Below are 16,300 nucleotides of genomic sequence, written 5' to 3' on the forward strand. Positions count from 1 at the left end.
TCCTCATTTTATCAACAATAAGTTGGGTTGGCCTAAGTATCAGTTTCCCTCATGTCCTCATCTAAAAAATTGAGATAATTGGACTTCAAAAAGTTACAGGGAGATAGATCTCAAGAAAGAACTTTCTAAAAATTAAACATGCTTAAAATTAGAATAGACTGCCTGTTAGCCAGCATTTCTTAACCTTATCTGTTATGGCAATGGTCAAGCAGAATATTGGTATCACATCCTTCTGTTCGAGTCTATTTCTATTATGACAGTGTAACTAACTGTTTTGGCAATCTAATGAATTTAATTGACCCAAGAATGTTGTAAAGAGAAATCTGGCAGTTGTATGACTTCCCCGCCTTTCCAGATGGTCATTTCTGAGCTAAATAAACTGCAGGTAGCCTGATAAGCCATCTGTCCCGATCAATGACCAGCCTGGGAAGCTAGGGGATATGCGGCAGGGTGTGCTGGAATAGTGTTGTTGTAGAATTGGACTGCCACATGCTTAGGGGAGTTTCTTTCCCTTCTCTGATGTGTACCCCTCTCAGTTACCCTTCTGGTTCTGGAGTGGCTGTAAGATCCTTACACAGAGGGCTGTTTTATTCCTCTTTGCATCCCCAATGCCTACCACAACATCTACCTTACAGTGGACACACAATTGTTCAAAGAATGGGTAAATGAATGATTGAATAAGGCCTCTCTAAACTATAACCCCCACCACAGTGCCTCTATAATCCTAGCCATGGGGGACGCTCCCTCAGGAAAATTTTGCAGGCTCACATACAAAAACACACAAGTTATTTACACAACAATATAATGTCATATATAATTATTAAACTAAGTGGTCTAGAACTGCTCTGTCCAATACAGTAGCCACTAGCCACATGTGGCTATTAACCACATGAAACGTGGTTGATCTGTATTGAGATGTGCTGTTAAGCATAAAGTATACATTATATTTTGAAGACTCTGTATGAAAAAAAAAGAGAACATGCATGCATATGTGCTCAGTTGCATCCAACTCTTTGCAACCCTACAGACTGCAGCCTACCAGGCTCCTCAGTTCACGGGATTCTCCAGGCAAGAATACTGGAGTGGGTTGCCATGCCTTCCTCCAGGGGATCTTCTCGACCCAGGGATTGAACCTGTGGCTCCTGAACTGCAGGCAGATTCTTTACCACTGAGCCACAGGGGAAGCCCAGAAAAGAACATAAAATATGTCATCAATAATTTTTATGTCGACTGTATATTGAAATTGACAGTATTTGGGGTACATTCGTTAAAAATATGTTGAAAAAATTAATTTCACCTTTTTAACCTTTTTAATATGAATGGTAAAAAATTTAAAATTCGATAAGCGATTCACATTCGTTACTTTATTTCAACTGGACAGTGCTGGTCTACTCTTAATCCCATTAGTGGAAGGCAGTGTCAGTCAGAAGTGAGGTAGGCAGGGACTTCCCTGGTAGTCCAGTGGTTAAGACTTTGCCTTCCAAAGGGTGTGGGTTCAATCCCTAGTTGGGAAGCTAAGACCCTGCATGCCTTGGGGCCAAAAAACCAAAACATAAAAAGTACAGAAACAGTATTGTAACAAATTCAATAAAGACTTAGAAAACAGTACACATCAAAATTTTTTTTTTAAAAAGTGAGGTAGGCAAACCAGGCTTGATGAACCAGGAGAGATTCGGGCTGCTCTCTGATAAATATAGGTGGGCCACAGGGACATTTATTTTGTCGTCAGCCCAGCATGAGCAAAGGCAGGGGCAACTGCAGGGCTTGCCTACGGGCAAGGGACACACTAGTTTGGCTGCACTGGAGAATCCGGATGTGAGTTAGAATGGCAGATGAGGGTCAGACAGAAAAGTGCATTCTGTGAAGGGTAGTGAAATCCTTTTAGAAGTGGAGAGCCACCCAGAGTTTCGAAATGGTGTGGTGATGGGAAAAAAACAATGTTCTTAAAAGCATTGTGGAGTGGGAATGTACATCTTTTGTTATTGAAGGATGGGTGTGAAAGTTGGAAGACCTGTTCGGAGGTTTTGAGTTAATTCCACCAACCTATGACCATACAAAGGTTGCCTGGAGAGGTAATACATAAAAGCTAAATCATAGACTTTAGTCTATACCTGTACCACTGACTCACTCCAGGTTTTGCTTCCTCAGCTGTCAAATAAGAATAGTCATATCCCCCTGACTAATGAGAATGACCACAGTAAAAATGAAACAGCAATGAGTGCAAAAAAGTGTTCCGGAAAATATAAAGTGCTTTGTAGGACTCTACTTCCTACTATTTGTAATATTTTAGTAATAAAGATGAAACTTGATAACACCTTAATATTCTCCCTTCCTATTTTAAACAACTACCAACATTAGTTTTAATGTCAAGAACCTACATTTTTCTTGAGTGAAAGGGCATATCAAAAACAGTTATGCGATTAATTTTTTGAAAATTGACAGAAAAAAATTAAACCTGAATTTTAAATGATAATGGGTATAGGGAAATAACAAAATTTTAAACTTGGAGCATTACCCCAAATTTTAACTGCTTTAGTCTTCTAGATTCATTGAGAGGGGACTGTGTGAGGAACACCAGCATGTTGTAAAATTTAACACTTATCTGTTTCCCATGTTTGCTTGATCTGTTTTGCACAATACCAAGTAAACATTTTGGGGAAAGGTTTTGTGATTGAAAAATACTTGTCTTCAAAGATTTAAACTTTTCAAAACAATGTTTGTCTTCAAAGGAGACTACTGGTCAGTATTACAGAAGTCCATTAAATCTGAAACACAATCTGTCAAATAACGCTCCTATAGCATCTGAACAATAAGCCATTTAATTTCATGTTACAATATTATTATGTAAAGATTTACTCATTACAAAACTAATACAAGCGTTTGAAATCCAAAGATGTTTAAAGCACGACGTTTTAAACAAGTTAATAGTGTTCATGCTGGAAAAAAGAAAAGTAGTTTAAATACCAAGCTCTGAGTTAGAATGTGTTCTAAATAGAGCAGCGGTGGTGATTTAGACACTAAATCATGTCTGACTCTTGGGATCCCATGGACTGTAGCCTGCCAGGCTCCTCTGTACATGGGATTCTCCAGGTGAGAAGACTGGAGTGGGTTGCCATTTCTTTCTCCAGAGGATCTTCCCGACCCAGGGATCGAACCAGGATTTCCGATATTGCAGTCAGATTCTTTACTGACTAAGCTATGAGGGAAGCCCCAAATACAGCAGAACACCCTTCAACCACTTTCTCTACAGAACATCCAGAAAGCAAATTGTTAAGAAAAGAATTGTATGCTAAGTGGCCCAGATTTTCCAGAAGGAAAATCTTCGACATACCCTTCCTTCTCTTCACTGATGAAGCACTCCAATTTCCAATGCTGGTGAATATATGAAAATTAATTTCCTCCTGAACCTCTCCAACAGTTAAAATTCTAAAATCAGAATAACCTTGCCAAGCGATTCATGCCAGCCCTGACTGACGTGCAAACCTTGGGAAAGATGTAATTATTTACTTCCATCAATTACCATTCCCAGTTGCTTAATACTCAAAACCGGTTTTCATTTAGAACTAGAAGACTTGGTGTCCGTGATGCTTCTCATAAACCTCTTAGCCTTTGGCTCTTCCTTTCCAGTTAAGAGTCAATCTGATAGCCTAAGGAGAGGGTTTGCTTTGTGAAGTTCATTACAGGAATTAGGGCAAGAGTCGAACACGACTTGGCAACTAAACCACCAAGGAGACGGCTTGCTTTGTGAAGTTCATTATAAGAATTACACAGGCAACTGGTTACTATCCATAATTGTACTATGAATAATTGAATCCATGTAATGTGCACATGTTCCTTGTATGACCGCTGCACAGCTGACCAGGCTGTACACTGCACAATGCCAGGAGGTATGTTCACATAAACTACAATGTGAACAATGTCCCCTGGAGTTGCACAGGCGGCAAATCACACCATTGGACAGTGGAACACTGGTTCTTATCTCTTTCTGAGGCTCAAGAAAGAGTTCTATGTGCCTTGACATGAGTAATAATAATAAAAGATCATATCACAGTGGCTCTTTACATCTTTTTTAAGTCTTTTTTAAGACCTGTTAATTCATTTAATCCTCACAACAAACCTATAAAGTTAGTAGAATTATTATACCTATTTTATGGATAAAGAAACTGAAAAATTAAATAATGTTCCCAAGTTTTTCAGCTAGTACATGATGAGACTAGGATTTTAATTGAGGGATTCAGAATCCAATGTCCAGTTTTGTATTTCTACACTTAACTGTTACCTTTGTTCTTATTGTTTAGTGACTAGGTTGTGTCTGACTCTTTGTGACCCCATGGACTATGGCCCACAAGGCTCCTCTGTCCATGGGATTTCTCAGGCAAGAATACTGGAGTGGGTTGCCATTTCCTTCTCCAGAGGATCTTCCCAACCCAGGGATCGAACCCGCATCTCTTACATCTCCTGCATTGGCTGGTGGATTCTTTACCACTGAGCCACCTGGGAAGAAACTGTCTTACACAGTACTTAAAATGAGCTCCTGAAAAAGGACTTAATTTTCTAAATTGAATTTACTCTAAACATCAGTTATTAAAGTGTTGAACTCTCCTAAATTAAATACTTCTTAAGTAATTAAACATAAATCATTTTCATTCAATTAAGGAATTTTCCTTGGTAAACATGAAGCTTATTAAAATACTTCTGGATTTTTTTAATCTTAATTTCAAAAAGTTGATACATATCTATTGATCTTTTTAATCTGACACATAATCTTGCATCTAACCAATTATAAAAATAGTATCACCAACCTATATGCATACATATATTTCATGAACTTTTCAAAAATAATAATTAATTTTAAAAATCAAGTTTAAAATTTGTAATGATTCCTTTGAATTACCCAGCTCATTCTGCAAATTTCCCAGAGAGGAGTGGGTCTGATCTTATCCCATGCAGAGAAAAATGGCCGAGAAAAATGGCCATGCTTTATGCTGGCTAGGACTAGCTTCCTGAATCCAATGCATACTCAAACAGTCTGACCTTCCTTCCCCACGCTGAAATTTCAGAGTACTCTAAACAAAACCTTAGCCAAACTCAGTAAAAAGCAACTGTTATTATATAAGACTTTTAAAAATCCAGTCACCCACATCCTCAAAATATATTTATTACAAACCTACCATACTCAATAGGAATCTTAATGATATAACTACATACATTTTAGTTAGCAAATAGGGCATATGAATATCCAGCCATTTTATGTCGCATGCTTTTTATTAACTTAAAAATCTTATTTGCTTTTAATAAAACATTTCTAATTCTTATGTATACCAAGGCATTTAGACCATATTGCTGCTTTATAAATCATACAGTCAAAATTATAAAACCATAACCAGGGAACACAGGGAAGAAAGAAAAATAAATTCACAAAATACAGAGTGTTTTCTCTACACTGCTATTTTCTAGACTCTAGGCCACAAAAAAGACAACTTAATTGATTTACATTGTCAAGAAGCTATTGAAATATTTATTAGATATTCAAAATAATTATACGAACAATGTAACTAAAACAACTAAATAGCTGCATATAAGTACTAATTAACTCAAATAGTAAAGTTTTTTTAAAAATACTTGGGAATAATGTAAAGCTATGACTATATGTCTAAATACATATTTAAAAAGCACTGCATTATTCAAAAGTGTTCTTAGTAACTGTCCCCATATTCCTAAAAACACAACAAAGATTATATTTTCACAATATTCCCTAAAATTGGAAAACATTCCTGGTGGGCTAACTTTGAAAGAGAGGATGGGAAAGAGTAAAGGTTTGGCTGAGTAGCTTCTTTAAGGGCTCGGAGTCAAAGAAATGACTTAACAAGTAAGAAACACCTGTCTGCAATGCTCGATTTCCACAGTTTAGGGTTTGTCCTTCCTTCACTTCCCAGAAAAACAGATATCTTGTCTTAATGTCTATTAGAAAAATCATTCTCCACAGGGCTAGTACAAACATGATTCATATTTTCAGGATGACTCCAGTTTTCCTGTAAAAGGGATCATGCCTGGTCCATCCCTCCCCTCACGTAGGGCTGAGTTGTTCTTGGGAACTGAGAAAGGTGTACAATGACTTCATTGTCCTGGTCTTTTCTCCCACGTAATGCATGTGTGCACATGTACTCAGTCGTGTCTGACTCTGTGCAACTCCATGGACTACAGCCCACTGGGCTCCTCTGTCCATGGAACTTTCCAGGCAAGGATACTGAACTGGGTCACCATTTCCTTCTTCAGGGGATCTTCCCAACCCAGGGTTTGAACCTGCATCTCTTATGTCTCCTGCATTGTCAGGCAGATTCTTTACCACTAGTGCCTCCTGGGAACCCCCCAAGTAACTCATGAATCTGTTTAAAAAAGAGCAGCAATGCTGTAAAATAATTTTGAGATCTGTTATAACCACAAGTCATGGTCTTTTTCCATGACAATTTTAACAAACATCCTTTGAAATAAAGATTTTACTGAAATTTTTAGAATGGAAGCATCCTCACATCCTAAGTCTGATATCATTTTTCCTTTGGTTCAGACTGGGACTTGCCTCTTTATTATAGCCTTCCAAAATAAGCAACGTAATAAATCTACATTGTTTCAGGATTAACGGCAGCCTTTGCCAGGAAGAAATCTAAATTGACTATCACATAACTTTTTTTCTATGACTCGTTTTTATTTTCTATTTATTTACACTGACTTAAGAATCTAGTGTAGTGGTGATGTGCACTCTTAGAGTCAGGCTGCAGAGATTCAAATCCGAGGGCTGTTAGTTGGGGCAAAGTACTGATTTTCTCATGAGTATTCTCCTTTTCTTCATCCCTGAAAGACAGATTACAGTATCCTTCAGATGGCTGCTGTGTTAAGTGAGATAGTAAACATAAAGCTCTGTGAATAGCATCTGACACATAAAACATAATTCTTTTGTTCTGATTTATTTTTCATAATCTTTTTCCTTCCAGATTGTCTTCAAATTAGTTAATCAGTGAGTCAGAAAACAGTTTTAAAACATCTGCTAAGGGATCAGTATTGTAAGGATAGCAAAAAACAATAATAATAATATAGAAGCACCGATTTGGAAAGTTTGCCATTTTCTTGGCTCGACACCATATAATGCACATAAAACCATAAGAAATAATAAATAACGGTAAACCATTATGGGCTAAATTGCACAGTACAGAATATACGTTGTGCAAACTTAGAAAAGGAGACATCAGTAAGGACAGTTGCATGGAGACTGTTAGAACTTAAAATGATCTTCAAGGATGAGTAATACAGTATTCAAGTATGTGAAGGTAAGAAGAATGCATTCCAGGTAGAAAACAACACTGAAAATGACACAGATGAAGGTCCTATATACTCCTAAGAAGGTGAAGACCTAGTCTAGCCTGGCTTCATCTTATCTTTATTTGTTTTAGATCAATAGGAAAATTAAGCTCAAATTTAAATTGAACTAGTAGAGCAGAGATGCACAAATTCACATTCCATAGCAAATAGTACTTGTGATTGGAATAGCACAGCCCCATCTTTTACATTTCATTCTCTAAATTAGACTGCTGCTGCTGCTGCTAAGTCGCTTCAGTCGTGTCCAACTCTACGCGACCCCACAGGCGGCAGCCCACCAGGCTCCCCCGTCCCTGGGATTCTCCAGGCAAGAACTCTGGAGTGGGCTGCCATTTCCTTCTCCAATACATTAAAGTGAAAACTGAAAGTGAAGTCGCTCAGTCATGTCTGACTCTTAGCGACCCCATGGACTGCAGCCCACCAGGCTCCTCCATCCATGGGATTTTTCCAGCCAAGAGTACTGGAGTGGGTTGCCATTGCCTTCTCCCTAAATTAGACTAGTTCCTTTCCATTCTCTCAGCTCTTATATGACTAAGAAAATGCCTTAGTCTGGAATTGCAACTAATGAAAACAGCATTGCCAAGTCGGTAGAGTAGGTCACAGCTTTTAATAATCTCCTGTGGTACTTTCTGAAGCTTATTAGAATGATGCGCACCATTGTTTCCCAAAGCAACAGCTTCCATAGCTCCTGGGAAGTGTTTATAGAGCAGCCAGGTAAGAAATGTCTGGTTGTTGCAACAACTGTTAGAATTTTGAAAAGTCCAATAGATTCCCCTGAACATCATTAAAATTCTACAATTAGATTACACAACTGAAGGAACTATTTACATGAAGACTGTTTTCTTTTTTGCTCTTTGAATACTGCTTCTCCAAATCTACCTCTTTCCTATTTTTATTACTTTTAATTGGAGGATAATTGCTTTACAATGTTGTGCTGGTTTCTGCCATATATCAATATGAGTCAGCCATAGGTATACCCGTGTTCCCTCCCTCTTGAAACAGAAACAACTACAATAGGAACAACAGAATGTAAAAATCAGAATTATTATCTTATGTAATTACTTATTTGAAGAATTTATGTTTAATTTGACTTTATTTAAATGTCTACAGGTGGTTCTTTTGGTTCATGGAGAATTGAGAATACAGGTAAAGTATGAAAAAGATTTTGCAATTAAAATAGTTTAGTTTAAAAATTGTACTGGAAAAATAAATATTTACTTAATATTATAAAGTACTAAATAATTTAATTGTGAAAATACAATTCTAACAACTAACCTAGTAATACTTAAATACTAGCATGAATCGATGTCATTATTATAATTTACCTCATGCATTCTTTGGTCTTATCTTAAAAATATCAACAGATAAACCAGTATCTGTGCCCAGAACAGTTAGATGTTGTGGAATATATATAGGAAATATAAAATATGGCTAAATGTTAATATTAAAAATCATATAGCTCAGTAGCTGTTTTAGTTATTTACTGTTTCTTCTTTGCATGATAGTGTAAGGGAGAGAAAATTGGGTATTTAACCATCTTAAATATCTTGAAACATAGGAGACTCCTTAACCTAGGTGTCTGTAATTAATACTCAAAGCAAATATTTCCAACAATGTTCATAATAAAATGTAATCCCTTTTTGAATAAGACAAAAGGACAATACGAAGAATATGAGACAGCAATACAACAAGGCAAAAGGAGATACAAACGTGAGTGGGTGAAATTCGCAAGACCCTGCAGAGAAGGAGAAGACAACTCATACAGAAATCCAATTGCCAAAGTAAGTCTTACGAGCAGAAGCAATGTGAGTTTTGAGAATAAATGTACTAGATGTAAATTAGAATAATGTGGAAATTCCAATTAGCAAGATACAGATTGAGGATTCCATAGAACAAATAATCTGGTATTTTCAATAACACAAAAAATACAACAATAATAGTATTAATAATATCAATTTAAAAGAGAAAGATGAAGGAGTTACAGCTTCCAGAGTAATTAAAAATAATTAAGAGCCATTTCAATATATTTCAATGGATATGCCTTTTGGAATTCAGATTCTAGCAAATGAATAGAAAAATGTATATGGCCAAGTGCTTTGTTTGGGGCAGCAAATTATCCTCAGAGAATGTGACTGTCTTTACCAGTAATGTATTTAACACGGGTTCACTGCAGGAGTTATGACAATTTCACAAGCTGAAAACATACAGGATAATGTCTCGCAATAAACCCAAAAATACCATACTCCTAATCAAGTGCAGATTAATCACACTATTGTTCCAGGCAAGAGAGATTAAAGGCATAGAGTCCAGATTAAGTTGAGGTGGACCTTTCTACCAGTTGGTTCTCACAAGAGTCAGTTTAGTCAATCACAGCTGATGTCTGGCTGCCAGTGCAAAAGCAAAAGTCCCTTATCACTAGAGCACGCTGCTAGGGAACAGAGGTAGTGGCAAGCAAGATTACAGTTTTCACCACTGCCAGGCAAAAGATGCCTTGCCCAGGCAGGAGCTAATGCCCCAAGCTCTTCAGAGAGGCATTTAGATCAGCTAAGAGTTGCCTTGCCCAGACTGAACACTCTCAAGAAGTCCTCACAAACTGTTCCTTATTTAAAGCTTAAATGTCTCCCAGCCATAGTGACTTCTCCACGCACTTGTATCAGTAAGCCCCAGCGTTGCTCAGCAAGAGCTGAGCTGAATGTATATTGACAGTCACAGATATCCACAACAACATCCGGACAGCTTCCTCAATGCAAACAACCACACTCTTAAAGCAACTCTATTCCTAGATAAAAACAAAAAAGTAGATTTGAAATCATAGCAAACCAACATACAGCAATAAGACAATTAAAGATGGTTGACAATCAACATTGGATTGGCCATGTATTCAGAACTGTTGAAGCTGGGTGATGAGATATATCAGGTTCATTATACATTCTAACTTTATAATATATTTGAAATTTTCCCTATTAAAAATTTAAAGATTAATAATAAAAGCAATTCATTCTAATATTTTTAACACTTAGTATATTATCACTTTCCATTTTTTTCTCCAGCTTCTCCTATTTAAAACTAAATGTCCTTTTTTTTTTTTTTGGTGTTATCTGCTAAGCAACGAGGCATTAAATAGTAGCCTGTCATTTTTTTCTCCAGCTTCTCCTATTTAAAACTAAATGTCTTTTGTGTGTGTGTGTTATCTGCTAAGCAAGGAGGCATTCAGTAGTAGCCTTGTCCTTCACTTTCTCTCAACCTTTTAACATCACCATGGTGACCACAATCTGGGCAAATATTCTAAGGCTGGAAAGGTTAAGGCACGTTGGTCCATACTGGCCAACAGAGGAAACAATTTGAATTTATTTCATATTCCTAATAGCTATCAAGGCAAAAAAATAAACAACACAGTGTCAGAAAGCATGAATAAAATGAACAGATGACTTGAGAGTGTGGAGCACAGGGGGGAAGGAAGAGGCCTGAGTGATGATCACCTTAACATTTTGGGTATTTTGGGCTGCAGATTACTTCAGACTTTGAAGCAACCCAGAAAATTACCTACCACATCTCTGGAATAGGAATTGATCAGCCCCCTTTTGGAATCTTTGTCATTGACAGAAACACTGGGGAAATTAACATAACAGCCATAGTTGATAGAGAAGTAACCCCAAGCTTCCAGGTAAGTGTGTGTCCTTGATATCAGCCACCCTTTCCCTTGTGGCAGTGACTTTAGAAGGTTAATCTAGAAGGATATCAGTGCATGAATCCATCCACCATCAAATAACAAAGAGCCTTCCTTGGATGTCCCTGGTGATCCACTGGTCAGGACTCTGGGCTTCCACTGCAGGGGCTGCAGGTTCAATCCCTGGTTGGGAAACTAAAATCCCACAGGCTGCAATGTGCAGCATAAAAGTAAAAAAAACAAATAAAACAAAGAGCTTCTGAAGGTTGTGCCCCTGAAGGAACAACCCAGGAGGATGTATGAACACTGAACTCCAGCATGCTTCTGGCTAAGACTTTCAGGCTAACAGGAGACACGGTAGCAGCCCACAAGAAGGGGTAACTTGGCCAACTAGTCTACCCAGAATAGACACTTTCCTACTTTGTCTCCTCTTTGTGAAAAATATTTTTCCTCTTTGCACAAAAGTACTGCATATGCTGCTGCTAAGTCGCTTCAGTCATGTCCAACTCTGTGCGACCCCAGAGACGGCAGCCCACCAGGCTCCCCCGTGCCTGGGATTCTCCAGGCAAGAACACTGGAGTGGGTTGCCATTTCCTTCTCCAATGCATGAAAGTGAAAAGTGAAAGTGAAGTCGCTCAGTCGTGTCCGACTCTTAGTGACCCCATGGACTGCAGGCCACCAGGCTCCTCCGTCCATGGGATTTTCCAGGCAAGGGTACTGGAGTGGGGTGCCATTGCCGTCTCCACTGTATATGCTAGGAGAGGCCTTATCTCGACAAGTTTTAATAATAAGCAAACTGATGTTGTAGAACATTCATTAATGCGTCCTCTCCTTTTCTAGATTACATGTCGTGCTCTCAACGCCCTAGGACAAGAGGTAGAAAAACCACTTATACTAACGGTCAAAATTTTAGATATAAACGACAATGCTCCAGTATTTTCACAAAGCATATTCCAGGGTGAAATTGAAGAAAATAGTGCTTCGAGTAAGTCTTCGGCAGTAACTACCACTTTTAATTATTTTTGTTTAACTTTCAGATACAAGCATGATTATAGTACATCATTTTATTCTCTTAGTTTCATCAGTAGTTTTGTAGAAAAATCCATGAAGACAGTCTGGGTCTTCCTTGCTAATATTTGTGATTGAGCTACATATCCACTGCCATTGTACTTCTAGGCTATGGCTGTGTTATCAAGTCAAAGCTTATTCTAGTCACAAAGCTGAAGAGGGGGCTTTAGACAACCCAGATGCATCAGCTGGGCCTTCTTAGATTATAAGAGACAGAGACACTCTCCTTACATGGATAATTGGGGAGAAAGGGAGAACCATAAAGCCATTCAGCAAGGGTGAAAAAATGAAGAGGAAACAGTCTCAACCTCAACATAACCAACCAAGGCTTAGTGAGAAGTGGAGGATTTTTATGGAAGGCAACAACGGGTCAACTGACTCCATCACCTGACTAAGAGATATTGCACATGACATGTAGTTTTTTGGCATACAAATAGTTTTAAAATCTTACAAGACAAAGATCAATTTGAAATTGTGTTGGATATTTAACGTGAACATAATGTCAATCTTTACATAGCCTTTAATGAACTTCTGTACTCCTAGACTCACTGGTGATGATCCTAAATGCCACAGACGCAGATGAACCGAACCACTTGAACTCTAAAATTGCCTTCAAAATCATCTCTCAGGAACCTGCAGGCACATCCATGTTCCTCCTAAGCAGACACACGGGGGAAGTCCGCACTTTGACCAATTCACTTGATCGAGAGGTAAAGCAAGGCTCTTGGGAGCATTCAATAACTCAGGATTCAGTTGTAAGCAACCCAGGAGAGGTGACTCCCTTCTACCTAAGAAGGAAAGAGGGAAGGAAGAGGGGTTCTCTGGATTCAACTGACCCAACTGAGGGATGCTCCTCACATCCTACTGTGATTTTGCTGGGGTGGCTTGTGTGTCTGAGATCTGCACAATCGATTGTACCTCAATAAATGAGTATCCCATATCCATGGAAGTTAAACTGAGGGAATAAGAGAAGGCATTGTATCCACAGACAGAGACTGAACTGGGGCTAATCCCTCATGTGATGGAGGAAAAGGAAACTTCCTAGGGAGAAATTTGTATCTGGAATAAAGCCCTCTCTGATGCTGTGCTTTTTCTCCTGACTTCTTTCCATTTTACTCCTGTTTCTAGAACACTAGAGAATCCCCAGGAATTACCTGATGGTCCAATGGTAGAGCTTCATGCTCTCTCTGCTGAGCAACCCGGATTCAATCCTTGGTTAGGAAACTAAGGTCCCACAAGCCACATGGAGCGGCCACAAGGGAAAAAGAAAAAAGAATCCCCTTACTCTCTCTTCTCCATTGTTCTACCGACACATCTCCAACATCACACAAGACCCCATGAGACTCTGTATTGCTTTTACACAAATGATTTTCTGAACAGACCAGCAAGGAAGCTCTATAAATGAGCTTCCCTCAGATAAACAGAGTACCATCCTCATTGTCCATTTCTGCTCTTAGTGCACTTTCCTGCCCTAAGAAGCTCACAAAAGAGAAAACTTGTATCAGGCCCATAAAGACTTCCTCCCATGTGGGGCATGTGCCCCACATGCTTCATCTATGGTGGACAATGAAAGTGCATGTGGTCCTTCTAGAGAATGAACCATGAATTTAAATATTTTCACTTCCTTCCCATAGGAAGCAAGTAATTGTCATTCATATCCCTGACACTAGAGATTAATCATTTATCTTTTTTTCTCCAAATTTAGCAAGTTAGCAGCTATCGCCTGGTTGTGAGTGGTGCAGACAGAGATGGAGAAGGACTATCATCTCAGTGTGAATGTAGCATTAAAGTGAAAGATGTCAATGATAATTTCCCAACATTCAGAGAATCACAGGTGTGCCTTTTTTTCCTTGAAAAATAATTACTTAAAACATTATTATAAAACAATTATATATATATGTTTATATATATATATTATGTTATACCCTACCACCATAATTCGGGATTTGCTGGCTTGCTGGCTTTTAGTTACATACTCTGCACTTTTCTTTTAAAATAAGCTATGGTAAAAGATAAGAATTCAGGGGCCAGCAAAGAGCCAATACATAATTTGGGAATTAATGACTAATGCCATTCAGAATGAATATAATTCTTTTAGATAAAACCTGACATTGAAACTTAAATTCTGCTTTTTTTTAGTATTTAGCAAGTATTGAAGAAAACACTTTAAGTTCTGAGTTGCTTCGAATTCAAGTAATCGATTTGGACGAAGAGTTCACTGATAATTGGCTTGCAGACTTCTTCTTTACCTCTGGAAATGAAGGGAATTGGTTTGAAATAGAAACTGATACCAAAACTAACGAAGGTATCCTGAAAGTAGTTAAGGTAAGGTCTGATTTCCTTTCAGTGGGAAAAACATTCTGTATTAACCAAAACTGTTACTTTATGTTAGCCGAAACTGTCATAAATAAACCTTATTCACTTACAAATAATATCACGTCTCTACATAAAATATAAAACACACACAAAAGTAGACAGAATTTTGAAAACACAGCCCCATTTCCTAAGGAGACTTTTCTTAACATGTTGATTTATTTCCTTCCAAACTATCATCCTTTCTACAGAAACACAAACACACTAATAGATATATATGTATCAGTGTGCCTGTTTTAAGCACAAGAAAGTAAAACATTTCCTGACTTAAACTCAGGAACAGACAAGAATACATTGAATAGTGGCTTGTGCATTTGTCGACTTACTTTAAATGGATTAGCTACAGTCCTCGGAAGGGAAAAACGGCAACTTTTTCTAGAAAATGGGAATATATAAACTAAGTTTGCAAAATAAACAATTCAGTAAAACTTCCATTTAACAGACTTGGTTACAACACACCCTTCATCTGAAATAACATAAACCTATTTATGTCTGTCTATTGTATAGACTAGAAAAATATTACCACTGTTTTAGGACATTCCTTGGCATAGGACATTGGACTATATGAGCTTCTCTCTTAATTCCGTGAGTCCAGCAGAATAACAGACCCATAATATTCCCTTAACAGGGTGGCTGCTGCAATTCCAGATTGCTGGAAGCCTCATACGACTTCCTATTACTCTGCTTTTCAGAGAGTGAGCTACAGCCCTCCTCAGTTGCAAGGTTTTGTTATGGTCTGGCCCTGACCTTCCTTCTTATGGCCTGTGCTGCCGCAGGCCTTGCCTCCCTCTCTTCGAGATGCTGGCGATCCCTTCCGGGTAGACTTCCCCACCCCCACCTCCTGTGTCTACCCCCCCTTCATTCTCTGTCTACCACATTTTTCTGAAAAACAGTTTGGACCAATTCCTCTCCCTTAAAAACCTTCCTTGTTCTCACTGGCTGTGAAAATGGCCCTCAGTTAAAGACTGTCCCTTTGAATCCGCTGCAGCTTCTCCTAGCCTGTGGGAACATAGGAGTGGTTGGTCCAGTTTGTCTTCAGGGAGCTCCTCAGGGGGCTCTAATATGCAGCCAGGGTTGATGACCACCTGCTGGCCTTGGAGATGACCTTCAACCCCCTCAGAGTTGTACCCCAGGCCTCTCACTATCACCAGCTCCCTATCACCTTCTGCTAAATCTGGCATTTACTCTGCCTGAATGACTCCTCCTCACCCTGAAATGCTCACACGAAAACCTCTAGGAAGCCTTTCCTGATTTTTCTCAAGTCCAAGTCTTCAGTCGCCTTCACACAGAGACTTACCATCTCTTTGGTCACTTAGCCCTTACATTATAATGACCAGTTTGAGCATCTTTCTCTTCTTCTCCACTAGGAAACACTTGAGTCCACAAAACCAGTCACTGCCAAATTAAAACTCAAATCTAGACCTCATACCTTATTTTCAGTTATACTCCAATGTAACCAAAATGAACATTTCCTTATCCCATCACCCTTAGAAAATTTACTAGTGAATGAAAAGAGCTATCCTGGGATATCTCTGGCCTTGACTTGTGCCACTTCAATATAAGAGCCAAACAGTGAACACATAAGACCATATGAAAATGGTTCTATGGAGAGTTGGTGGGCCACCCTCTCACTGCTCTACAGAAGCCTATGTGCCAACCAAGTTTAGTAAGATAATTTGTCGTTTCTGAATTTTTTTAAGTCAGGAAAGATATTACTGCACATGAATCCACTATATCCACTGCAGAGAATTCACTATTCTGTGAGTGGATGTAGCTACCATTTACAGGAATGTATTGTGGGTCGTAATTTGTTCAGTCCTT

At 38.5% G+C, this 16,300-nt stretch overlaps 2 protein-coding genes across 2 annotated transcripts in view; one reads left to right on the forward strand and one right to left on the reverse strand.

The window, feature by feature from the left end:
• Positions 1 to 16,300, reverse strand: part of LOC123331265 (collagen alpha-1(X) chain-like) — a 95,563-nt gene that overhangs the window by 47,349 nt on the left and 31,914 nt on the right. The gene's annotated exons all lie outside the window — the stretch shown is intronic.
• The window catches only part of DSG3 (desmoglein 3), a 33,075-nt gene that overhangs the window by 1,184 nt on the left and 15,591 nt on the right, over positions 1 to 16,300 (forward strand). Inside the window, exons 2-8 of the mRNA XM_006053998.3 lie at positions 8,482 to 8,517; positions 9,021 to 9,152; positions 10,880 to 11,035; positions 11,879 to 12,023; positions 12,650 to 12,816; positions 13,812 to 13,940; positions 14,246 to 14,431. Of these exons, the coding sequence (XP_006054060.3) occupies positions 8,482 to 8,517; positions 9,021 to 9,152; positions 10,880 to 11,035; positions 11,879 to 12,023; positions 12,650 to 12,816; positions 13,812 to 13,940; positions 14,246 to 14,431 (951 nt within the window). The remainder of the gene's footprint in view (positions 1 to 8,481; positions 8,518 to 9,020; positions 9,153 to 10,879; positions 11,036 to 11,878; positions 12,024 to 12,649; positions 12,817 to 13,811; positions 13,941 to 14,245; positions 14,432 to 16,300) is intronic.

Source organism: Bubalus bubalis, chromosome 22 (genome assembly GCF_019923935.1).
Source record: "Bubalus bubalis isolate 160015118507 breed Murrah chromosome 22, NDDB_SH_1, whole genome shotgun sequence".
Lineage (NCBI taxonomy): Eukaryota > Metazoa > Chordata > Mammalia > Artiodactyla > Bovidae > Bubalus > Bubalus bubalis.